General features: G+C 46.0%; 1 protein-coding gene across 3 annotated transcripts in view; it reads right to left on the reverse strand.

Moving 5' to 3' along the window:
* The window catches only part of Enpp6 (ectonucleotide pyrophosphatase/phosphodiesterase 6), a 128,233-nt gene that overhangs the window by 65,657 nt on the left and 36,195 nt on the right, over nucleotides 1-26,381 (reverse strand). For all 3 annotated transcript variants that reach the window (NM_001415078.1, XM_008771259.4, XM_039094524.2), the window contains exon 2: nucleotides 9,068-9,247. In NM_001415078.1, coding sequence (NP_001402007.1) covers nucleotides 9,068-9,247 — 180 coding nt within the window. The remainder of the gene's footprint in view (nucleotides 1-9,067; nucleotides 9,248-26,381) is intronic.

A 26,381-nucleotide genomic window follows, 5' to 3' on the forward strand; every position in this document is an offset into this window, starting at 1 on the left:
ATGATTCACCGTTTCTTCAGAGTCAAAGATTCAGACAGTGGAGCAAGCAGTCCTGTCTTCATTGGAAGCTACTGCGAATGCATGTACTGCGGGTGCCGTCAATTTAGATGGGAGCTACATACTCACACACCCCAGAGAAAGGACTGACTAAGTAGCCAACTAGACAAAGTCTGGGGCAAGTAGGTCCTCCTTCTCTGTCAGTCTGGTGTGGTCTTTCCTGGGTGAATTCTTAAAGGGAAAAACACTGTACCTTATCCAAGAATAAATGACTGAAAAAGAAAGCCAGCCAGGAAAGACAATGGCAGCATAGTGGAGCACAGTGTAAACCGAATCTAGTTTCGGAGAGAGCAGAGTTAATTACTCCTAGGTGGGTTTGTGTGGGTGCTTTGTTTGGTTTTCCTTTGGTCTTTGTCTGATAGGAATCAGCAGACTGGAAGGAGGTGCAGTGTGGAGAGCTCTCTAATCAGGAGTCCGGAGACCGCCTTCTGGATCTGCCATAGGCTCACTCTGTGATCCGTGAATGTGGGCGAATATTTCTCAACTTCCAGGCTGCTACCTCCAGGCCTGTTTCACAGTTATGCAGAGAACATGAAATGTGGTCCACTGAGGTCACTACAGGTCACCCAGGCATGACTGAGGGAAGTTTTGGACTGTGGCCCAAGGGTCTGCAAAGAAGGTCATGGCCAAGGTCTGGAAGTTAGACTTTGTTTTCATGACAACCTTGAGGACATATTTTCTCTTTGTATTCTATCTTCTTCATTCATCATTCCTGGCAAGCTTTGAAGAGAACTTTCCTTAATTAAGGAACACTCAAAAGGACCTACTCTTGTTCATGCTATTTCTGATGACCTACTAAGTGTTATAATAAGAAAGTAAAGTTACAAGGAGGGATCACCAAGGGCCACCACTTTTTGTGCACCTTTGTGCTAAATATTTTAAGCACAACTTTTCTCATTCTTTATCTACCAGATTATTTCAATATACTCATATTTTTTCACAACAAGGCCTTGTGGCCCAAAATAAACTATCAAAAACAAATATGAAAATCCATGTTGTCTATAGTGTGGGTAATACATCCATGTAGACATGGCATCCTTATTGATTGAGCAATTTCAAAGCAATACCTAGCAGGCTTTCATCAAACTCTATTCTTTCATAGCTGTGAAAACCCGACCCTCAGATAGAGGTGGATGTCCCAAAGTTTCTCTGTGAGCTGGTGGCCATCTGACCTCGTAGTTCTGGTAGTTTTCCATTGTGCATATCCTCAGTGTGCTTTGCTTCCTAGCAACTCTCTCTGAGGACCGCCAAGCTGAGCCCATAAACATCATGTTTCTCCTGGCTTCCTGGAGCAAAGGTCTGGCCCTCCAACTGGAGCCGCCACCTGCCAACTTTGACACGTCTTGTAACAATAACTCCTGTGAGCGGCATTTTATGTGAGGCGAGACAGGTGTGCAACTGTTGAATACATGTCTCAAGAGAGCTTATTAACGTGGCTAAGCCAGTTAACTCTCACAGAAACATGCAACCTTTTCCAGGAAAGTGCATCTGAGGTACAGGAGCTTGTGGGAAGAAGACTCTGGAAGGAAGCGCGGCCTTTGACCTCAGATGTCCTTTCCCCAGGGTTGGCCTGCTCCCAGAAGGCCGGGAAAACGACCATTGTAGCTTTGCCCTCATGTCAAGAGCGTGAGGAAGGCTGGCCATAGAAGACTGGCCTCGTGTACAAGGCGAGAGCAAGTTGGAGAAGACAAACCACATGAGAAGCAGCTCACTTGTTACACTGGAGTCCAGAAGCTGGAAAGAAAGTGACCTACCAGGGCAGAAAAGTTGTTAACAGGAAGCCAAGATGGGCTGGAACAGACTTTCTACAAGGCCGAGGCTCTGTTTATTAGGCTGAAGTCAGAATGAGCTTTAGATCAGGGGAATAAAATTCTCTCAACCAGGGTCAAGGACTATCCTCCTCCCAAGAGGAACAAGATGAAGACAAAGTGGCCACTCTTGGAGTGATGGTTTCTGGAGGCCCCTTGGGATAGACCAGCAGTGTCCCCTTCATGTCTGAAGCAAGTGCTTCAAGAACTTCTAACTCATGACACGGCACCTCATCAAGCCAAAGCTACCAGGACTTCCTGCTCTGTGTGGTGCTCCTGACCAAAGCCTCTTTCCCTGTCAGGGACTTTGAATGAGAGCTTATTGAACTTACTCAGGATATAAAATGCCAGCAAAACCTTTCCTCATCTGGGTTTACTAGATCTCTGGCTGCAGCTGAGAGATGCTTCCCACCCCTCCCAACCCAGTCCATGTCCCCTGAGACCTTATGAACCGTCCCTATCCCCATGTCTGATGATGTCTCAGGTGTTCTGAGTCACCCCTAGGAATATCTGGGGTAAAAAAGTGAGTACTATCCCTGTGGCCCTGTAAGGACCCCTTCCTGTGCCCTACTTAGTATGTGTATGTTGTGTGAGAGTAAGCATGTGTATACAGGCCAGAGGTCACCATCAGGTGTCTTCTTCAGTTGCCCTCCACATTATTTTTGAAAGAACATCTCTCTTACTGATCCTGGAGAGTATCAATGGGATAGACTGACCAGCAAGCTCCTGGGACCTGTCTGCCTTTCCAGCACTGGTAATACAGGCATACATGACCACAACTGCTGTATTATATGGGCGTTGGGGAATCTAATCTCGTGTCATCCTGCTTGTGCGGTAGGACATTAACCCACTGCCAACTCTCTTATTTTTGCTGTTTTGGAAACAAAACAGCAGCAACAACAATACCTCCTCCCTGTGGTGTCCCAGTAATTCCAGGGAAGTGTTGGAATCAGGGTAGAGAAAATGGGAGAGGCATGTAAGGAGGGGACACAATTCTGCACCCAAAAGTCTGGAGGAAAAATGTCCCAGGTGCCCATGGAATTGAACCCTTCCTTCTCGCCCTCCTTCCCTCCTTCCTTCCTCCTTTTCTTCTTTCTTTGAGGTTATAGAGAGTAAACCTAGAACCTGGCACACATTAAACAAGCACTTTGACCATTATTTATGCCTTCAACCCTCAAAATTGTAGTTTTGATCACTTTCCAAGCGAAGCTTGTGGCTAACAAGTGTTGGAGCCAACAAACTATGTACCAAGGCCTCTTCCAGTTCTAAAATTATATACATCTCAAAGACTAATGCCAAAATGATGACAGCCTTGGGAAATTTAGTGGCTCTCCAGATTGTTTTATTTGCATTGTCAAATATCTGGCTGGAAAATAATCGCACTGTCATCCAGAGGTTTGGTGTCATGTGCATAGAGGCGATGACGGAGCTATGAGGTTAGCTCACACGCTTTGGGATGGATATTGGGCTTCTAATTTTTCTTGTGCCCAAGTGACATGCATCCAAGGTCAGCTTGACAGACGGGTGTCAGTGTCACACCCTGGCAGGAAAGAGGAAGATACTGTAGATGATCTGTAACTCTCAACCAATATCTACTACGATTCTTTTGCTAATCTAAACAAACTGGCCATGATTATAATTGCCCAAACTGGATAGAGGCTGAGTGTATAGCCATATAAAACCTGTGATGGTCTGCATATGCTCATCCCAGGGAGTGGCACTAGTAGAAGGTGTGGCCTTGTTGGAGGATGTGGAGGTGGGCTTGGACACTCTCCTCCTAGCTGCCTGGGGATGTCCAGTCTGTTCCTGGCTTACTTCAGATAAAGATGTAGAACTCTCAGCTTCTCCTGCACCATTCCTACCTGGACACTGTCACACTACCACTTTGATGATAATAAACTGAATCTCTGAACATGCAAGCCAGTCCCAATTAAATGTTGTCATTTATAAGACTTGCCTTAGTCATAGTGTCTGCTCATAGCAGTAAAATCCTAACTAAGACACAGCCCTTGTCAGGAAAAAGAGAGAACTGGCAAGTAGCTGTGTGTTTTTCTGAATAAAAAGGTAGCTTATTGGTCTAAACACCTACATAGAACAGGAAGATGCAATGCCCATGAGCCAAGGCACAACCAACATCATCCTAGGACAAATGGGTGGTTGTGTCCAAGTCTTCTTGGTGCCAGGCAATAGGCAAGTAACACAGCAAACGAACCATAATGAAAGACATAGAACTGGAATGTCAACCCTTAAAGGGTAACTAGAGAATGAACTTAAAATCTGCTGCCACTGTGTAAGGTAGGTCTGCTGATGTGAGGGGCTTAAACGTCCTTTCTATAGAGAGTCTTAATACCCACCCCAATTGTTCCACTTCTTCCTCAGGATAGCCATCCAGCTTGGGGTTACTCCTTAATATCAGTCGAAGATTCCTTTTTTCCTCCAAATTAAAATTTCCTTGACACCAAAAAGTAAAGTTTGTGATCAATAGTAACCTCTTCAAAGCACTGATGGGTCCCAGGTACACTATTTCATGGGTGCCTGACTTTTTTAGCCTTGAACCATTTCTTGAACATAGTTTCCTCTGTGCAACTGAATGAGAACCATGGGCAGGGAGGGCTTTGAAGGCTCTGTTGAAAACCTTAAATGTCTGAAGATCTGGGCTGAGGGAGGGTGGACTCTTTCTCATTGCTCTATTTGTCAAGCCATGGCTTTCTCTAGTTGACAGGAAGTCTTGAACTACTGCCATTTCTAAGTTGCACTTGTAAATATTGACTTAATGGAGAGACTCAGAGTGTCATAACACAGCTCACTGGAGTCATGAAGATTGTCCAGGCCTCACAGAGAAGTCTGTGCAATGTCCCATTGGGAGTGGAAAAGGAAACAGAAGATGGAAGAAGAAAAATAAAATCCAGGCATGTTTAGGAGACATGCATGACACTTGGCTTAATCTTGTAGAGAAAAATGAACACTTGTTAGGCCATTGAGGCTGTAGGAGAACGAGGAGGAAAGAGAATGAACAACAGTGCTCATGACTCCCCCAGCCCTTTACTGGCAGAAATGAGGTCACTGGGGCATTGCAGCCTGGGCTAGGCAGCCCGCCCTCAGGAAGACGTCAGTTGGATGTTCAGTTTTGAAGGACTAGACAGTGTCTAAGAAATGGAACTTTTCACCTAATTCCTATGAAGACTTTCACTCAGATGGTTGGCAAATCTCCAAGAAGGTGATGGGGGAAATCTCTTTTTAGCTTCTTTCCTTCTCATTGTTCACTCCATAACTACTCTTCAGGTAGTTTTACCATGTCATATGAACTGCTGAACTATGGCTCAAAAGAAATTGTGGGCCGTCTGTAAGGAACGATAAGAAGTGGTGGGTCTTTCTGTAGGAAGCTGTAAGGGCTCAATGAGATACCGTACAGGGAATGTCTTTTGAGATCTATCACATACTCAGTAATACATTGATTAAGATTCGCCCAGGTAAAAGAAGAAACAACACTCTGTAAGACAGCAGTAAGAACTTTGGTATGTGAACACTGCCTCTCTCCAGATTTCCTCCCACTGTGCCATCCACTGGCTTCTATGGCTATGCCACTGACAAAGTGGCATGCAAGCAAGGAATGAAAATGTTAGGGGGTGGCAACTGTGTGGTTGGTGCCTTTTTACACATTAAGAGTTTAAGGTTCCACAATAAAGACAATGAAGCCAGTCAGATATCATAGAGGGTAGCTACTATGGCACTATGGTAACACTCACTTTGGTGGTCCTTAGGTTAATGACCAGTGTACTGGCTGGTTTTGTGTGTCAATTTGACACAAGCTGGAGTTATCACAGAAAAGGAGCTTCAGTTGTAGAAATGCCTTCACGAGATCTCAATTAGTGATCAAGGTAGGAGGACCCAGCTCATTGTAGGTGGTGCCGTCCCTGGGCTGGTGATCTTGGGTTCTATAAGAAAGCAAGCTGAGCAAGCCGGGGGAAGCAAACCAATAAGAAACATCTCCCTATGGCCTCTGCATCAGCTCCTGCTTCCTGACCTGCTTGAGTTCCAGTCCTGACTCCCTTCGTTGATGAACAGCCTGGAAGTGTAAGCTGAATAAACCCTTTCCTCCCCAATTTGCTTCTTGGTCCTGATGTTTGTGCAGGATTAGAGACCCTAAGACAACCAGGCACTGTCATATTCCTTCTTCTATGTCTCTGCATGCAATGCAGTCTCTTGTATTCATTGACAATGATGCTTCAAAAACCAACTTTAAAGTATGCTCAACTCTCAGATTTAGATCTCATTAAAACAGGCTTAACTCTGAACTTGGCCCCTTAGATAAGTCTCCTTAAATTGGCCTGCATTTCCTTGATCTAGCACCCAACTTCATGATGCCAGTTGGGTCTTCTATGTTAGAAAAAGGAGTATTCTTAAACTGTTATGCTCTGGTTTGAGCCACAAAGTCCCCCCATAGAGTCACACTTTAAATGCTTGCGTCCGTGACATGGTTAGATGATGCTATGGAACCTGAAGGAGGAGATAGGATCCAGGTGACAGTAATAAGTTACTAGGACTCAGGGCGGGCCTTCGATAGTGTAGTCTGTTCTCTGATGTCGGTGATATTTGGTCCACTGTAATGTGAACGGCTGTTCTCTGCCGCAGGCTCCAAAAATTTTAATTTTCTGCACAAAGTGCATGGTTCTAAGTTACTATGGACTCCAACCTTTGAAACCAGGAGCAAATATAAACCCTTCTCTTAATTAATTTCTTTCAGATATACTTGGTCACAGGGATATCAGATGTGCCTGATTCTCTTTCCCTGATCTGAAGCATCTTGTCAGTCTAGGTGACTAATGGGTATGCATAAAATCCCTGATGTCACTCTGAATTATCTCTGTTGGCAGAATGAGCCTGTTAGCTCCGCCCACTGTGGACTTAATACAGTATGGCTGGCCTTCATGAGCCTACATGAGGATGCTCATCCCTGCTCTCCAACATCTTTCCAGCTTAGCACAGCTTAGCAGTGGAACTGCCTTCTGCAGCCTCAAAAGTCTGTGTCCTGTGCTCCTTTGAGATCTGGCACACGCTTGAGTACCCTGAGTATCTCTCCATGTGTGGCCACCTCCAGACAGCCTCCTCTGAGCTCCTGTAAAATGCCCACACCCTCAGTGCAGGCCATCTGTGACTCGGCTCTGGATTACTCATTTGTCCCTCTCCTCTCGCCCACGTCTGTCAGTGCCCCCCTCCCACAATCCACTCTGCTTTCACAATTCTCTCAGCTGTTCCTTCCCCCCCAGCCTGCCCCAACCCAGGCCAGTGAGATCGCCACTACTTCTGTCTTCCTCCCACCAGGCTGCTGTTCATTTCTTTTGGACTTTTACCAATAGCTGACTCCATTAAGGCAAGAATCTAAGTATTACATCGTTGGGAGAAAGGGCTATAGCCACGAGTCTCGAGAAGTCATATTGCCACATCAGCTGCTGAAAGAACGAATCCACAGTAGCAAAGTGGTTGTTTTGCCAGTATTGAAGTCCCTCATAATTTGTGCTCACCCATGTGTGTGTGTGTGTGTGTGCATGTGTGTGTGAAGAAAGCTTGCTTGAGTCTGTTCTTTCAACATGTGGCTTCTGGAGATTGAACCTGGGTCTTCCAGTTTGGCTGTGAATGCCTTTGGCTGGCCCTGAATCTCCTCATTCTTAATGACAGCTATTCAGTGGACAGGATGGCGGTGCCCACTGACCTCTTACAGGAGACACGGCAGGTTGTAGCACTGCTTGCTTTGTTACAGTAAAACAGTTTTGCTTCCCAATATAGAGATGTGTAAGTGGAGGCAGCCGTAAGAGGTGCTATGTATTACCAAACACCTATACGTTGATTTTCCATTTTTGATGCAAATGTATAGAAATGTAAGTATTTTTGGATGAAATTCTCAAATAAATAAAAATATTTTGAAAAAAGTATAGAGAAACAGTACATCCAATTCCTTTGTGAAAAGTTAATGAGCAGACAAAATTGATCTCCCTTATGTATTGAAAATGTTGCAAATGAAAATCAAGCACAAGACTCTGGAACAAGAGAACCAGGAATTTTGTTGTACCTGATGATGCAATAGAGCTCAAGAATGGAATTTTTACAATAGAATATCTTTGTCATTTATGCATCTTGGAGATGGTTATTATTTAGACTGTACACTGAACTAAAAAAAAAAAAAAAACCAAGAAGCCCAGTTAATAGATGGGACAATGAAATAAACAGAAAGTGCATAAAAGAATAAAATGCAGATATCTGAAAAAATTCAGCCTCATTAAAAATTATAGAAATACAAATCAAAACTACATGGAGTCTATTGTATTCCAGTCAGAGAAGCAGTCCCCAAGAAAACAAACAACAAATGTTAGCACAGATCTGGACAAAATGGAATCCTTGTGCTCTGTTGGCAGGAATGTAAGCTAGTCCAAACACCACAAAATAAGTATGGTGGCTTCTCAAGGAACCAGCGACAGGTCTACCAGATGACCCAGCTCCATCACTCCTAAGCATTTATTCACAGACCTCTAGGTCTTCTCACAGAACACGTGGGCGTCAGTTCACGGCAGCGTGATTCACTAGGTTCTGGACCTACATATGGTCAGAGAAGGACAAACAAGAAGCAGCCTGTGTACACTGTGCCTTTTATTTCATTTGTGGGAAACTGAATACAACTGGAGACAATTAAGCAAAGGAGGCCAGCCTCAGAAACACAAAGATCATGTGTTCTCTCTCATCTGTGGTGCCTGGTTTGTTATAGAGTCATACAAAATTGAGCATGTATACATTAAATGAGAGTAGAAGTAACGTTTAGTGATGAGCAAAAGAGGATTAATGTGAATGGGGAGAGCCAAGGAAAGGGGGTGATGGGGGGTCAGGAGGGGTGGGGGTAGGGAATTCGTTCAATATTAAATAGATACCTTTAAGAAAAATTCAAGTTTAAAAAATTACTAACAAAATGTTAATATGCCCGTGAAGCATAGCTTGTAAGTCAAAATGCCCATTTTTTCTTTTCTTTTTTTTTCCCCCCGGAGCTGGGGACTGAACCCAGGGCCTCACACTTGCTAGGCAAGTGCTCTACCACTGAGCTAAATCCCCAACCCCAAAATGCCCATCTTTTAACGATGGCTTGGTCTTCTTTTCTGTGCAGACTGTGTGCGGTATTTGAGATTTGGAAGCAGGGAAGGCCTGGAGGTCACACTCACCTGGCCAGTAGTACATGTAGACCTTCCTCCTGGCTTTCATCAGAGTGATCCACAAGGGTTCTGACCCATTCCACCAGAGGGGCATCAGGCTGTCTCGGTTGACCCCGATGTCGAATGACTTGTTGGTTCTGGGATCCCACATGTAGTTCCCGATCATCTGGTGGACCTCACAGTGGCGGCCTGCGGGGACAAGGAAGCATGCAGTCACCTTATTCTTTTGTTTATAACCCTTGTTAGTCCGATTGCCAAAGCTTCTCGTGCTCATTCAGGAAGGAGAGAAAGGATCACAACTTGTTCTTTTCTGTTGGTGTACAGCACATGGTGGCTCACAACCATCTGTAATGGGGTCTGATGCCCTCTTCTGGTGTGTCTGAAGACAGCTACAATGTACTTATATATAATAAATAAATAAATCTTGAAAAAAAATAAAACAGATATTCGTTAGTTGTGGATGGGATCACTTTGCATACAGCTAAATCTTTCCAGCTGTTCTGTTGTTTAAGTTACATTGAGGGGACTGGTGAGAGACATAGCAGGTAAAGGGGCTTGCCACCAAGCTTGAAGATCTGAGTTCGATCCCCAGAACCAACACCATGAAAGGAGATTCTCTCTACTTATCCTCTGACCTCTGGTCTTTTGACTTCTGTGTGCAACACACACACACACACACACACACACACACACACACACACACACACACACACACACACACAAACAAATTGTCTTTACAGTGAGAGTACTTGGGATAGAATTTGGCCATCATCTCTCCATAGCCTGAGGTCTACTCATGCCTCAGCCTGGAAAGACTGAATTCTTGTGGTTTGCATTCTCACCCCCAGAGACCGTTCTGCATCCCTTCAATTTTTCTCCCACAGGATAGGGGACCCAGCTGCTAGGAACATGATTCTCTCCTTTCTCGGAAAACACAAGTTACTGCTGCACTGTTCACCTTACAACATTTGGAACCTAATAGTACAAAAACAGACTCCAGTTGGAAAAACAAAGCAAGAAAACACCACTCCACATGGAGTCAAGCACCAAAGTGGACTGGTTCTGTGGACAGAGCTCTGTCCCCAGAAAAGAAGCCAGAAGTGAAAGGCCCAAGCGCTGGGACTCGCTGGAACAGTCGATTAAATGATTTATTTTAGAGCAATCTGTTTCATCTTTAGAGTAAAAATAACACAAACATTGACAAGGGCATCAAGAAATTGCTGCAATTTGAGAGAGTGTCTTTTGGCATGGGGACGAAACACATTTAAGCAATCTCCATAAGTAAGCAAGACCAGGGTAGTGTTCTCTGTTTGTTTGTGGCTGTTGCTTCTTCTAGTCTCCCACGCCCAAAACTCTATTCTTAAACAAAAGCAAAGAGGAGGAACCAAGGACAATTTTGAAAAGCTGAATGCCCAAATTTACAAAAAGAGAAAGCTTAATCCCTTGCCACAGACAGCCAGACATTCTGCAAACTGTTTCAAATGTAAAGCCCAAAGAACTAAACGAAAGAGTTTTTACTCAAAGCTGTGATGTTAGTAGTTTTATCCCCACCTAAGTTTTTGCGAGTCAACTAATACAATTTCAAAGTGAAACAGAACAAAGAGAATAGGATCACCATGGTTAAGGAATTGCAACTCACACTAATTAAATATGTGCACACATATATGTGTGCATGTACAAGTACGCGCGCACACACACACACACACACACACACACACACACACACACCTGTCTGCTACAACATGATAAATGCAAACTGTAAAATGTGAGCCATGGCCTCTGCCCTCAGGTGGTTTTTATTTAGTCCCCAGCAGAGGATCTTGCAGTAGAGAGAAGTTTCCGGGAAACGCAAGCTAGGAGCTTCTCTTGAGAATCATGACCATCTTCAGTGCCTCTGTTGCTGAGGAGAATTGAGAGTTTGTTCTAACTAGTTCATCAAGTAGAGACATCATTCTTCTTTCTTCAAATCTATTACCCCCCTTTAGTCCAGCAAAGTTGAAACCCCACCCCCTCAGCAAAAGCCCTTACGATTTCTTCTCTCAGAGCAATGAACTCAGACACTTTTGTCATCTTAAGGCAGCTTGCTCACGTTTCCATCAGGCAACTGTGACAATATCCACAGCAAAGAAGGTTTACAGAAGACACCGTGAAGCACACAACTGTTGCTGTAAAATTATATTAATAATGCTGTCTTTTATCCCTCCCTAGATCCAGCACTGTAGTGCCCCAAGATATCTGGTAGATACCTTCATCTCAGTCAGCAAAGCCTCTCACTCACTTTGCTCTATCCCATATCACACTGCTGATGGCTTCTCTTGGAGCCTGGCAACAATCTCTTTACCCATCTAGTACCCATGCCAGACATACACGTGTCTCCAGCCACCACAAACTCTCTTGAACTTAAATCGCCACATGAAAGAACACACAACACAATAACCTCTGATCCAATTGATAATACATCATTTGCTCATCTAGACATACAACACCCTGTACACATCCATCCCTTAAGAATTTTCATAACAACCTGTAAATGTGCAGAGAGGAATCTTAACATCTGCCTCCAAGTTCTCAATTGCTTTTCTCTCTTCTTCCAGTCTCCTCCCCTCTCTAAAACTTCTCCCGCCCATCCTTCCTTCTTGTCCAATGACAGGTCTCGTTCTATCTTGTACCTGTCTTTACCTGTTTGACATCATCCTACACACAACAATCAAAAGTAATCCCAAAAGTACTTAAACTACCACCAAACCCCAGTGTCATAAGGCAATACCCTCCTTATACTGTTTTGTTTTTGTCAACTTGACACAAGCTTAAATCATCTGAGAGGAAAAAGCTTCAGTTGAGAAAAGGCCTCTGTGAGATCAACTGTAAGGCATTTTCTCAATTAGTGATTGATGGAGGAAGGCACTGCCCATTGTGGGCGGTGCCATTCCCTGGGCAGGTGGTTCTGGGTTCTATAAGAAAGCAGGCTGAGCAAGCCATGAAAGCAAGCCAGTAAGCAGCATCCCTCCATGGCCTCTGCATCAGTTCTTGCCTCCAGGTTCCTGCCCTGCTTGAGTTCCTATCCTGACTTCCTTTGGTGATGAATAGCAGTGTGGAAGTATAAGTTGGGAAGGACACTTGCTTCCTTGGTCATGGCGTTTCATTGCAACAATAGAAACCCTAACTAAGACAATTCTCTTCCTTCAACCTCCATCCTCGGTTGGAGCCCAAAAGCCTTCCATCTTTCTTTTTTCTCTTCCATCTAGCTGAAAAATTATAAAGAGGCTTCTTGTACACTGTGGAGCTGTTGCATCTGGATTGAGAGGAGGGAAGCAGCGAAGGAAGAAGAGGTGAGGAGAAAGAGAGGGTAGGACCTGGACAGCATTTCTGGGGGACCCAGCACCAAATCACCTCAGACTCATGGTCAGGGGTTGGGTCTTTAGGTGGTGTCTTAGTCAGGGTTTCTATTCCTGCACAAACATCATGACCAGGAAGCAAGTTGGGGAGGAAAGGGTTTACCCAGCTTACACTTCCACATTGCTGTTCATCACCAAAGGAAGTCAGGACTGGAACTCAAGCAGGTCAGGAAGCAGGAGCTGATGCAGAGGCCATGGAGGGATGTTTCTTACTGGCTTGCTTCCCCTGGTTTGCTCAGCTTGCTCTCTTATAGAACTCAGGACCACCAGCCTGGGGACAGCATCACCCACAATGGGCTGGGTCCTCCATCATTGATTGCTAGTTGAGAAAATGCCTTACAACTGAGTCTCATGGAGGCATTTCCTCAACGGAGGCTCCTTTTTTGGGATAACTCCAGCTTCTGTCAAGTTGACACGCAAAACCAGCCAGTACAGGTGGACTGCCCTGTATTCTTCAAAGGCTGGTAACAGGTGCTGGGCCAGTCCCCAGGGTTAGCTCTTTGTTCTAGAAATAAACAAACCAACAACCGCCTCTCTGCAACACAGAAGGAAGCTGCATACTCCTTGACCAGCTGCTCTAGCCTTTCTCCCCCAGCTCAGCTGCCCCTGCTCCCAGGAGCTCAACGAGGTTGTCAAAGTGTGCTTGGAGCAGCCTGAGCCCTGACTCCAGCAGATTCCCTTCACCTAGCCTTTCTCTTGCAACTCACACTTGCATTTTTATTGCTGAGTGAGCGGAGTGAGCGTGGTAGCTGAGAAAACAGAACAGAACAAAACAAAACTCGATGTACCAGCCTCACAGCCTACGAGCGCTCCTCTCCCTATTCCTGCCTGACCCACATCTATTTTTACACATCTGTGGGGCTTGTCTCTCCCCCTCTGGTTTATGCTATCCACAGAGCCTTGCTTGGACTTGAGTCCATTGTCCACCCCCTGCCGGAAGCTCCCATTGCAGAGGCTCCCCGTGACTATCTGGTGGCTCTTCCTTTCTTAAGACCACCAGCCATCATCATCAAGCATCAGAACTAGTTTTAGTTCAACAACAGTCATTTCTAAGATTTATTAGTGAGTTTTTCGGTAAGTTTTCTTTTTTCCTCATTATTTTCAAATGTTAAATGTTGGTTCATTTTATAGTTTTTTTCATTTTTCATTTCTTCCTCCTCCCTTCCCCTTCCCTGCCCCTCCCCCTCTCCCTTCTCCTCCCCCTCCTTCTCCCCCTCCCCCTCCTTCTCTTCTTTGTGGTTAAAGGGGCAGGTGTTAAAAAACTCTGACCCAGAATTGTTCTTGTCTGAAAGAACTGCAGGGACAAAAATGCAGGAGAGACTGAGGGAAAGGGGGTCCAGTGACAGGCCCAAGGTGGGATCCAGCTCCAGAGGAGGCTCCATGAACTGCCACCATTAATGCTGCTATGATGTGCTTACAGGCAGGTGCCTAGCATGGCTGCCCTCAAACAAGCAGCTAACTGAGACAGATGCAGATACACCCAACCATTGGACTGAAGTCAGGTCCCCCTGTGGTTGAATTAGGGAAAAGCTGGAAGAAGCTGAGGAGGGGGGCGACACTATAAGAAGAACAGTAGTCTCAACCTGGACCCTCGAGATCTCTCAGACACTGGACCACCAACCAGGCAGCATACATGAGCTGGTATGAGGCCTCCAACTCACATACAGCAGAGGACTGCCTGGTCTGGCCTCAGTGGAAGTAGATACTTTACTCTTGAGAGACTTGAGGTCCCATGGAGTGGGGAGACATGGTGGGGGGCATCTTCTTGGAGGCAGAAGGGAGGAGGAATGGGAGGAGGAACTGTGGGAGGGCAGACTGGGACGGGGGGGGGGGGGCAACAACAGAACTGTAAAAAAGTGAAAGTAACAAGGGGGGCCAGGTGTTGCAGTCACAACATGCAGGTTTGAGAACAAGCTGCTCCTATTACTGTCTTGTATAGTCTTGGGGAAGTTCCTTAGGGCCTCTGCAGAAGCAACTCTTTATCTTAGTAATGGGTATAGTAGCAGATACTGCAGAGTCTACAGATACACCGTCCTCCTCTGCACTGTAGCATGTGGCCACTCTGAAAGCTGAAGCCACACAAAGCTAGCTTAATAACCTATGGAAAAGTGCCACAAACACTTGAGTCAGATAAGTTTATTTCTCAGCAAAAGGCTCCCTGTGGTTTGAAGAGCCCCTGCCTTCTAGTGCCATAGCAATGGCAGGGGACTTTCTGTTGTTGTTGGCCTGGGTGACCTGCCATCCCTTTCCAGTTTTATCCTTTGAACTTTCAGCCACCAGAACCCCCCCCACACACACTCCTTAAATGTGAGGGTTTCTGCTGGCGTTGCTCCCTCAGAACTGCAATTCTCTTGGCTGTGCTCAGGATATGGTTGGTTTTGTGAGGGCTCACACTAGAAGCCTGATGCCCAGTGCAGAGGCCCTGGTGGTAGAACCTTTAAGGGGTCTGGGCTGGTGGAAGTCAATTAAGTCATGGTGCTGCATCCTCAAGGAGAGGTTAAGGATGTCTCCTGAGAGTGGCAGTCGGACCACTTAAAACTGAGGTAGCTCTTATGCAAAGAGATTGTTGTAAGGATGCTCATGGTTTTTCCCCCTGAGGCAACATTTCCCCCCACTTCTCTATCATATTTCAATAAAACATGGGTGCTTATGAGGGTCAAGATGTGTAGATCCTCCAGCCACCAAAATCATGAGCCAAAAAAAAACAAAACAAAACAAAACAAAACAAAAACCAAAAAAAGCAAGCAAACAAACAAAAAAACCCAAACCAAACCAAACCAAATCAATCAAATAACAACAAAACCAAAACCCAACCTTCTGAACTTTATCTACACAGCCTCTTATACACAGCCTTGAGTATTTTGTTATAGCAATGTAAAATGGACTGGCACTCATTTCTAGGACGTAGTTCACCTTCACGGGTTCCCTCTGCTTTCATGCCTAGAGCTTCTTCTTTTTTGTTCTTCATCAAGATTTATTCATTTTACTTATATAAGTACACTATAGCTGTCTTCAGACACACCAGAAGAGGGCATCGGATCCCATTACAGATGGTTGTGAGCCACCATGTGGTTGCTGGGAATTGAACTCAGGACCTCTGGAAGAGCAGTCAGTGGTCCTAACCACTGAGCCATCTCTCCAGCTCCGACACCCACCCCCCAGAGCTTCTTCTATGATGTGATGTTAACTTTCACAGGGTCAATTATTTCTTTAAATTGCATTTGCATCTGATTCAAATCCTGCAAAGCTACTTTTCCAGCAGATTAAAAGTTTCTGCCACCCTGCATACCCAGCACATGCTGCTGCTTCCTGTTGTGTCCCTTGAATGGTTCCTTTTGCATCTTTCATACCATGTATCCCGGATCCCCAGTAAGCAAATCTAACAGCTTCCCACAGTAGCACCAAAGTGTATCTAGAATAACAGGCTCTAAAAATCGGCATACCACCTTAGCCAGTTCAAGGGATGTCTTTATAGGAAAATAGAATTTTCCAGAAATGTGTGTATGTATTCTTTCAGATGCCGGGGATGGAGCCTGGCCTCTGCATGCCTAACACAACAGTTGCATCAAAAGTTAAATGACTTTGTCCCTGGGAGACAAGGAGGTGACACAACTTCAGGCTTTGTTGTCTGTTCATGAGTAAAATAGAAATCAGACAGCAACTAACAAGCAGTCGGAAAAGTGACATGGTCAGTGGTGGTGATGACATCACTGGTGGTGGTGATGACATCACAGGTGGTGATGAACCCAGCAATTTACAGGCTGAGGACCTAGGAGTAAAGTTCCTTCCCTCATCAGCGGACCAAGGAACCAAAGCTCCTGCAACGCAGAGCACTTGCAGCCGAGTAGCAGGCAAGCCTTCTGTGAGCTGCTGCAGGGTCTTCTCCCGGCCCCTCAATCTAGGGCGTCCTTCAGCTCCTTCCTCTCTACTCCTTTCCCCACACAGCATCCACCTCCAAATCTCTCCCAAACTTTCTTGATTCACAGTAGCAAGTCTGCCTTCCAGAGTTTCTGATTGGCTCCTAAATGTACTTATTACAGAACACTGAGAAGACAGAAGAACTTAAGAGACAGTATTTCCTGTTGAGAGCCCCCCACTTCTGATGGCCACAGCAGTAAGAGGTGCTGGGCTTATTTTAAAAAGAGGAGAAAGGGCATTCCCTCAAACTCTGGTCCATTTTTATCCCTGCACATCTTGTAGGCAGGGCAAATTTTGGGTCAAAGGATTTGTGGATGGGTTGGTGTCCCCCTCCGTCCACTGGAAGCCCAGCCTGGCTATAGGAGGTGGCCACTTCAGGATCCATATTCCCAGCTTAGGAGTCTGAGCTAGGGTGACCCTATAGACTCCCAGGAGCCTCTAGCTGGTCCCAAAGATTCCCCCAAACACGATTCTTTCTTCTAGCCCTCTCCCCCTCTCTTCCCACCTGATCCCTAACCCCCTTTTCCCTCCCTAACTCTTCTCCTGCCCAGTTCCCTCTGGGAACTCACCTCTGATATCTATTTTATCTTCCCTTATGAGTGAGATTCGAGCATCCTTCCTTGAAACCTCCTTGTTATGTTGCAGACCCTCCTTGTTCTTTGGGTCTGTGGATTGAAGCATGGGTATCCTGTTCTTTATGGCTAATCCCCATGTATACATGAGTGCATGCCATGTGTGTCTTTCTGTGTCTGGGTTACCTCGCTCAGGATGATATTTTCTAGTTCCATTCATTCGCCTGCAAATTTCATGATGTCCTTGTTTTTAATAGTTGAATAGTATTAGGCTATGTAAATGTGCCACATTTTCTTTATCCATTTTTCAGTTGAGGGAGATTTAGGCTGTTTCAAATTTCTGGACATCAAAAATAAAGTCGCTATGTACATAAGAAATGGCCAACCATGACTGGCCCAAATTGAGACCCATCCCATGAGAGAAGGCCAGCCCTGACACTATTAATGATACTCTGCTATGCTTGCACACAGGAGCCTGACATAACTGTCTCCTGAGAGACTTCATCCAGCAGCTGATGGAAAGAGATGCAAAGACCCAGAGCTGAACATTAGGTGGAGCCTGGGGAGTCTTGTGGAAGAGCTGGGGGAGGGTTGAGGGAACTAGAGGGGTCAAGGACACCACAAGAAGACCCATAGAGTCAACTAACCTGGGTCCATGGGGGCTCATGGAGACTGAACCAACAAACAAAGAGCATGGTCTGGACCTAAGTTCCCTGCACATTTGCAGCAGATGTGCAGCTTGGTCCTCGTATGGGTTCCATAATACTTGGAACAGAGGCTGTTGTCTTAATACTTGGCTCTGACTCTGTTGTCTGCCATTGGATCCCTTTTCCCTGGCTGGACTGCCTGCTTGGGCCTCATTGGGAGAAGATACACCTAGTCCTGCTGCAACCTGGTGTGCCAGGGTGAGTTGGTACCCACGGAGGGCTTCCTCTTCTCTGAAGAGGAGCAGAGCGGGTAAGGGGGAGAGGGCAGTGTGAGGGTGGGACTGGGAAGAGAGGAGGGAGGGGAGCTGAGATCAGGATGTAAAGCAAGTAAATAAATAAACAGGAAAAAAGGAAGATCAAGGAAAAGCAAAGGGGAGAAAATTGAGATAGATGAAGAGTTCTAATGAGAATATTCTCCCGGCACTTGAGAGCAAGAGGTAGATGGACCTCTGTGTGTTCAGATCGGGGATTATATTGTGAAACCTCGTCCATCCAAATACTTTGTGAGATTCACTTAGAAGGGCTCATTTCTTCATCAACAAGTCAGGCATAACTGCATGCCCCATGTTTTCTCTGACCACTCCCTTGTTGCTATGAAAAGCATTAGTTTACCTCTTGTAGTAAGAGCAGAACATGAGTGCAGACTAACAGAGTGCACACAAGGCACATGCTCAGTCTAATCTGGTTGGAAGGGTCAAGGAGGGCTTCCCAGAGGAGCTGGAACCTGAGGTTAGGGAGGCTTCTTCTGGCACTCCACACAAAGATGGCAGCGGGTAGAAAGGGTGGGCAGATAAGGGAGCCGGCTGTGTCTTAGGAGGTCAAGATAAAGACGCTTAGTTTTTATTAGACCCGAGGATGAACATAAAAGTGTGGCTCACTTGCTTTGAAAGAGTGGTGCTCTCACCCTGAGATTTCACCTCACACCAGTGAGAATGGCTAAGATCAAAAACTCAGGTGACAGCAGATGCTGGCGAGGATGCAGAGAAAGAGGAACACTCCTCCATTGTTGGTGGGATTGCAGACTGGTACAACCATTCTGGAAATCAGTCTGGAGGTTCCTCAGAAAATTGGACATTGAACTGCCTGAGGATCCAGCTATACCTCTCTTGGGCATATACCCAAAAGATGCCCCAACATATAAAAAAGACACGTGCTCCACTATGTTCATCGCAGCCTTATTTATAATAGCCAGAAGCTGGAAAGAACCCAGATGCCCTTCAACAGAGGAATGGATACAGAAAATGTGGTACATCTACACAATGGAATATTACTCAGCTATCAAAAACAATGACTTTATGAAATTCGTAGGCAAATGGTTGGAACTGGAAAATATCATCCTGAGTGAGCTAACCCATACATATGGGAAGTTTAAAGAGAACCGAAATAGCCAGAGTCCTTGGCTGCCTGGAAGGTGTCTCGTTCTCCGTGTTTTTGCCTGTGGTTGCTCAGCCTCTCAGACACAGAGATGCTGGCAGCTGGGAAAGTTAAGGTTTAAAGTGGCTGAGTGGTAGGGTTGGGGTGACAGACCTAGTGAGAGGGCAGAGTGTTGGGGTAAACTGAGTCACGTGCTTGCCAGCACCAAAGCCTATTCCTAGCCCAGCCCTTCAAGCTTTGGCCACTTCCACAGCAATTGTCTCAGACAACAGGCTGTCCACGTGGTGGCACACAGCACGCCAGAGGACTAGGCTGACTGTAATTTCCTTTAGCCAACCCCCCCCCCCACACAGCATCTTTGTAAGCTTGGGATAACGGCACACGAAGGAGTCTATGATCCCAGATTTCCTCTCCCTCTGGAAAGAGTGCAGCTGTGGAAGGAGAGGCTCCCAAAGTTCTGAAATCTGGGGTCTCAGGTTAATGCATTTTAGACACTGGTCATATATACACACTCCCCTTAAACTGACATGGCGCCAAGAAATATCTTTATGTGTCCAATCCCAAGTCAGGCAGCTTAAGGAGATGTTGTAAGTCAGATTTCCACACGCTAGACTCCTCTTAGCACATATCCTTGAACGTTTGGGAATCTGAAGATTAAGGTGGATGGTTTAGGTTAGTGATCTTTTAAACAATGTCCCCTCAGCCAAGAATACAAAAGAATTAACCACGCATTGCTCCAAGCACTTAACTTCCAAATTGAAATTTGCTTTGTATATCATCCCTGTGCTATCGGTTGGGAGTTATATGCTGTTTTCCTAACGTGTTCGAAGACAGATTTTTGTTCGGTAAAGAAATGGCTCTAAATAAAACACGCAGGATTAAGTTGAAGGAAGAAGCTCACAGTTTGCACTTCGTTCAAAGTGGCTACTGACGTGTGTGCCAGACAGGGCCGTGAGTAGGGTGAGTCACAAATATTGCAAGGCCAAGATAGCAAGAGATAGCAGGCTTTGATTATAGTGCGAAGCATAAAACCTGCAATAAAAATAACCCACAATGTTAAAAGGGGGAGAAAGTTTTCACTGGAGACATTCACACTCACAGTTTTGAGGTCACCAGACAAGGGAGGGCAGGAAGCACTCCCTTAGGATTCTGTAGGGCCCAGGAGCTTAGAGTATTTCCTTAATAACAAATTAAAAATATGGAATTAAAAATCATTCTTTTCCTGCATAAGAAGAAAACGGGGAGTCTTGGATTTCTGCTTTGGATACTTTTTCATTTGGAAAGTTTGTTTTTATTAAAGCTCAAAGGAGTTGAAGCTAGAGATGAGGCTCTGATAAAGTCCCCAGGTTCAGCCTTCAGCCCGACAAAGGGGGAAAAGAAAGAAAGGAAAAAGGAAAGGAAAAAGTGAAAACAGTTTCCAGATGGTAAAGGCCACTGTGATCTTTGTGAAAACTCAGAAAACGACTGAGTTCATTACCCCAAGTTAAAAAACGGTTTCTTTGGATATTTTGGTGCCTTCTTAAATAATGGTTAGTGGTTTGGAGGGGAAACGAGCTTATTTTGACACCTCTCCAGTAGATGGAATTCAGCGGACACCTCTACCACGGAGCCCTACCTCTTGACTTCCCCTGTGACAAGGCGACCGTGGCCTCAACTACTCTCTTCCCCCAGGGACATCAGGTTCCTCAGACTAACAGAGAAGGTGACTTGAAACTACTCACAGACACAGGCTCCTGTTCCTCCCATGCTGCTCGGCTGCAGGAGGTGGGAGCCCTCTCTTCCTTCCTGAGGAGAGGAATCTTCATGCCCTGGGCAGTTCTCTAGCTGTGTGGCCTGGGGCAGTAGTCAGTTGTAAGGATGGGGAGTTCTATGAATGAAGTCCAAGGCACAGATAGGTCAAGCTTTTAATCGGCCCATGGGTGATCTCTAAAAGAACTGGTGATCAGTTTCCAGATCACCAGAGTAACCCTCAGTGCCAGCTCCCTAGGAGTTACAAACTAACAATAACGTCAATCAAGTATTGTAAACCAGCCGATCCGAATACACTTCTCCCCCTTTTACAGAGAGAAGCAAGGGGAAGAAAAATGTTCCTTATGATTTGTTACAATTTGTCTTACCTATAAAACGTGCAACAATAAAGATGTAGCCGACTGTGGGAACAGCCCTCCAATGACTGCCCCAACTTGAGACCCATCCCACGTGAGAGAGCCAGCCCCTGACACTGCTAATGACACTCTGCTATGCTTGCAGACAGGAACCTAGCATAACTGTCTCCTGAGAGGCTTCGTCCAGCAGTGGATGGAGGCAGATGAAGAGACCCACAGACAAAGAACCGGAAGAGCCCCAGGAGTCTTACAGAATAGTGAGGATGGAAGAGTGAGCCTGAGAGGTCAAGGACACCACAGGAAGACCCAGAGTCAACTGACCTGGGACTGGACCGTGGAGGCTCACAGAGCATGCAGGAACTGGACCTAGAATCCCCACACATTTGTAGCAAATGTGCAGCTTGCTCTTCATGGGGTCCCTTAGCAAGTGGAGCGGGGGCTGTCCCGGTCTCTGTTCTCTGCCATTGGATCCCCTTCCCCCTACCTGGACTGCTCGGTTGAGTCTCAACGGGAGAGGATGCCCTCGTCCCGCTGCATCTAGACTAGATGCCCCCCGGAGTGGAGTGGTACCCAAGGTGGGCTTCCCTTTTCTGAGGAGAGGGAGACAGGGCAGTGTGGGGAGGGAATTGTAAGGGCGGGACTGGGAGGAGAAAAGGGAAGGGGGGCTGCGATCGGGATGTAAAGTGAATAAAAACATAAAAACAGCAGAAATGTATTTCTCGCAGTTACGACGGCCGAGAACTTCGGGAGTGAAGCCAGCAGATTCAGGGTGCAGAGAGGATGGGTACTCTCACAATGTTCCTACCCCAACCTCACACAGAGGAAAGGGCGCACAGGGGAGGCAGCGCCGGGGATTGGGGTTGAGATCTCTCTTGGGTCTTTTCTTTCTTTTACGAGAACACTAACATATTTGAGGGCTTTGCCTCCTCACCTGATCACCTCAAAGTCTCCACCGACTGTGTTACGTCTCCGAGATGAAGACTTTAGTGTCTCCACAGTTTTGAAGCATCCTATCACGCCCCTGTGAGACGGATTACTGTTTCTTGGGTTTACTTGCTTTTATTGTCCTGGTAGTGTGTGGCCGAAACAAAGGACAGTCTTGGTTAGCCATTTCTTACGATTTGGGAAAGACACTGACCAGTGAAGACCTCATGAATTCTGAACATTTTCAGCCTGATAGGGGAACAGCGCCATCCAGATTTGGGCTGATTTCCTCTTTCATTTCCCTGGGTGGTTGGTCAGGGAACTTGGTCCTGCAGCTTCAGAGCAAGTCTCCAGATCATGGGCTTCTGATGTTTTTTTTTTTTTTCTAAATAAAAGCATCCGGAGCCTTAATTATCACCTGGATTTGTTATATCCTGCATACTTTTAAAGAAAGTTCCTTGAAGTATTTTTATTTTCTGTGTGTGTGTGTGTGCATGAACATGTGAGTGTATGTGTGTGAGAATGTGTGTGTGTCTGTGGGTGGGTGGGTAGGTGGGTGGGTGGGTGTGAGAGACAGAGAGAGAGAGGGAGAGAGAGAGAGAGACAGAGACAGAGACAGAGAGAGACACAGAGAGAGAGAGACAGAGAGAGAGAGAGAACTGCACATGTGGCAGTCAGAGGACAGCTTGCTGGGGTCAGTTCCCACTTTCTACCATGGTAGGCCAGGGATTGAACTCAAGTGACTAGGCTTAGCAGCAGACACTCTCAGCCAGCTCTTTGGCCCATTGGAAGCTCATTTTTGCCAGTGTGAGTCATTTAGTTGTTGATGATAGATTTTGTGAAGCAGATATAATTAATGTTGGCCTACCTAAGCTCACAGCCTCAGTCCAGACACTCTTGTTAAGCCAGTCTGTAGTCTGGGGTGAACAGCTCCCCTGTAGCTAATGTCGACCACTGCTTAAATGCCCCAGTCAGTGATCAGACTATAAACAGAAGAACTTGGAGTAGACGCAGGTCCTGCTTAATAATTTGGGTGTACTGTGCTTCCTGGGTGCTGTGCTGAGAGATAATTTGCCTCAGGGAAGAAAGACTAATCTCAATGAGCACTGCTAGGTGTGGAAAGTGTCTCTTTATTGCACTGATGATTTCAGTTCAAGGGGTCCATACCGTGTGTGTGTGTGTGTGTGTAGTTTTGTTTTAAGTTGGCCAAGGCAGCACCAGGAAGTGTGAGAACAGGAATTCAGGACCCGTGAGTAAGCTGTGGCCTTATAATCCTTTCGGAGGAAAACAGACTGAAGCTGACATTCTGTCCCCCTACCCACGGAGCTTCCCTGAGCTTCAGTTTCCCCATTTGTGAAGCTTTTGTTTAGTTTCTCTCCTCTGCTTCTCATTTCCTTCACCCCTGCCTTCCCTATTTACGTTCTGAGGAACGCAGGACCTTGAACGAGCAGAGACCCTACCACTGACCTACACCCTCAGCCTCTATTCCTTGTTTGAAAGTTGGATGCCGTCAAGCCTTCTGCCAAGGTTAAATGATGATTGGCCAGTGCCTGGGGTAGCGCAGGCCATTGGTAAATGCATATGGATGTCTACAGATGTATTAAAGGACCGCTTTACTGAGCAGTGTGTACTTTTAAACGGTGTCTAGGAAGGGTTGGTGATGGGCTGTGTGTTTTTTATGTGGTATTTACTTCCCAATCTCCTTAAAGATAAATCAAAGAAACATTACTACCCACACTTTACTCTGGACAGTCCTGTGATGCTAAAAGGATCACAAGGAGTGCAGGCTGGACTCAATAATTGACCAAAGACCATTCAGCACAGTCGAGTTTAAAAAAAAAAAAAAAGCCTGCCCAGGACGTGAGAAATGCCTGGCCTGATACTGCCCTCTAGTGGTGATAAAAATAATCTCTGCTACTCTCGGATAGCCAGAAGGAGCGTGCGTGCTGGAGTGCCAAGCAATGGTTGGCCAGCCTGTTCATGGCCTGTCTTGAACATTCTCCAAGCTCCATGGTATTCTTAGATCTGCTTGGGACTACACTAAACATGTCAAGAAGTCTGATATGAATGGCTTCTGGAAGCCACCTTTTTTACTGGTTTTACAGATTTTACTGGTTTTGACTTGTGATCTTTCTGAGTCCTCACTCTCTCAGACCACCACCACCCTAGTCCTTACGGGGCTTCGCTCTCTTTCCCAGGACTTTTAATTTGTACTTATATTTTGTCATCTTTTACCCCATCTCTTCTTTCCTTCCTTGTTTTCATTACTGCTCTTGGTTCTCTTCACCCCAACCTGTGTGGTCACTGAGGTGAGCACTGGTCTCTAGCATGGTTTCTCCCTCTAGACGTACTTCTGACTGCTCCTTGGGAAATCCCTCTTACACCCCACCGGTGTAACTCGGTCAGTGACTTACAGGACCTGAGGCAGTTGGCTGAGGTGAGGGTCAAAGTGTTTGCATCTAAACTGGTCCAAGGAAGGTGTCCCACTCATGACCACAGTGGCAGTTGCTCTGGGATCCTGGCTGGATGGGTCAGAGCCTTGTCTGTGAATTACTCACACTTAAACTCCTTTTGGTAGCCAAGCCAGGAAGAAACTGTTCTAGTATAGTCACACTCCCTGGAAGGCACTGTTCAGGCTACAACAAGGAAGCTAACAGAGGGAAGGAGTCATGGGATGTAGTAAGGTGAGTCCTGACAGAGTGGAATCCATTCGCATCCTCAGCTCGCAGATCCCCCTGACACAATGACAACCACAGGACACACCATTGTGTTCTGGCTTCACGTGTCTTTCTTCCCATGCTGACATATTTTTTAAAGCAAATTCCGGCATTATCATAAACATGTCTGTGCCTGTCTTCATACTAAAGGGTTAGGGTTGGGGGAGTCAAACACAGTTATAGTCAACAAGACAGACCACAATTCCTAAGTGCCACCTGACCCATCCAGGTAAGGTTTTTTCTGACTCTTTTTAAAATCGTAAACTCAGGTGTTCACGCTTACATGACAAGTGCTTTACAGAGCGATCCATCTTCATAACACCCATGCTGATTTTTTTCTAACCTACCCATGTATTAGGTGCATTTTGAGGTTCTGGGGTGAAGCAGTAAGCAAGAGAGACCAGTGAGTTAACAGTTAGTAAGAGGTAAATTACTCAGAAAGACAAATTCACTGAGTAGAACTGAGAGATTACACGCTCACACTGTGGGGCTGCTTTAGATGTCTGAAGGAGGTATCTAAGAAGACAGGGGATCACACACCAGTGGCCATCTTGGGATGCTCCTGAGGCTGCCACACTGACATCAAGAAGGGCAAAATGTTTTCCTTGGAGAAAAAGTGACTTGGCACACTGAAGGACAAGGAGGGCCTGGCAGGGTAGGAAACACGGGAGATGCCATGAGAGAGGGTAGAGTGGCGCTGTGTGCTGAGCCATCGTGTGGATGTACAGCTTTAGTCTACGTATAAGGGGATGCATCCAAGGATTCTCTTCAAGGAAGACACGGTCAGAGACTTCTTGGGATAGTAGATGTTTGCCAAGGAAAACTTTTGTTCCTGGACCCTAATCTCTTCTGAGAGAAATTCAGCCCACAGCTCTGTCCTAACACTTACTGTCCTGAGATTGGAGCTTTGTTTCTGTCCAAGCTGAGTTATTTGCCTCACCAGAGACCCCAGGACGGTCGCATTCCTCACATCAGTCAAGGCAGAAACAGCTGCCTTCCCATCCAGTAGCCTGAGAGATTACCTCAAAACCGTATGGGGTGCGTTGGGAAGGGCTAGGATAGAAGCCAGGAAGCTTGATCAGGCCATGCGGCTTGGACTCAAGACAATGAGAAGTGCCTGGCTCCACCCTCAGAACTACGTGGACTCTGTCCATGCCATCTTCTTGACTTGAGTTTGATGCCTCTGAGGACTTCCACCCTCTAGCCCTAACGCCCACTGTGATGTTTGTAGATACTCAGGCCAGGGAGTGCCACTATTAGGAGGTGTGGTCCTGTGGGAGTAGGCGTGTCACTGTGGTTGTGGGCTTTAATACCTTAGTGCTAGCTGTCTGGAAGGGAGTGTTCTGCCAGCAGCCTGTTTTGAAGATGTAGAATCTCCTGCACCACGCCTGCCTGGATGCTGCCATGCTCCCACCTTGATGATAACGGACTGAACCTCTGAACCTGTAAACCAGCCCCAACTTACTGTTGTCCTTATAAGAGATGCCTTGGTCATGGGGTCTGTTCACAGCAATAAAACCCTAACTAAGATACCCACTAAAGGCTTCTACAAATGAATGGCTATGGGGTCTTGATGGTATGGAAAGGGTTAAATAAAAAATTATGTAATCT

The sequence above is a fragment of the Rattus norvegicus genome, chromosome 16 (assembly GCF_036323735.1).
Source record: "Rattus norvegicus strain BN/NHsdMcwi chromosome 16, GRCr8, whole genome shotgun sequence".
Classification (NCBI taxonomy): domain Eukaryota; kingdom Metazoa; phylum Chordata; class Mammalia; order Rodentia; family Muridae; genus Rattus; species Rattus norvegicus.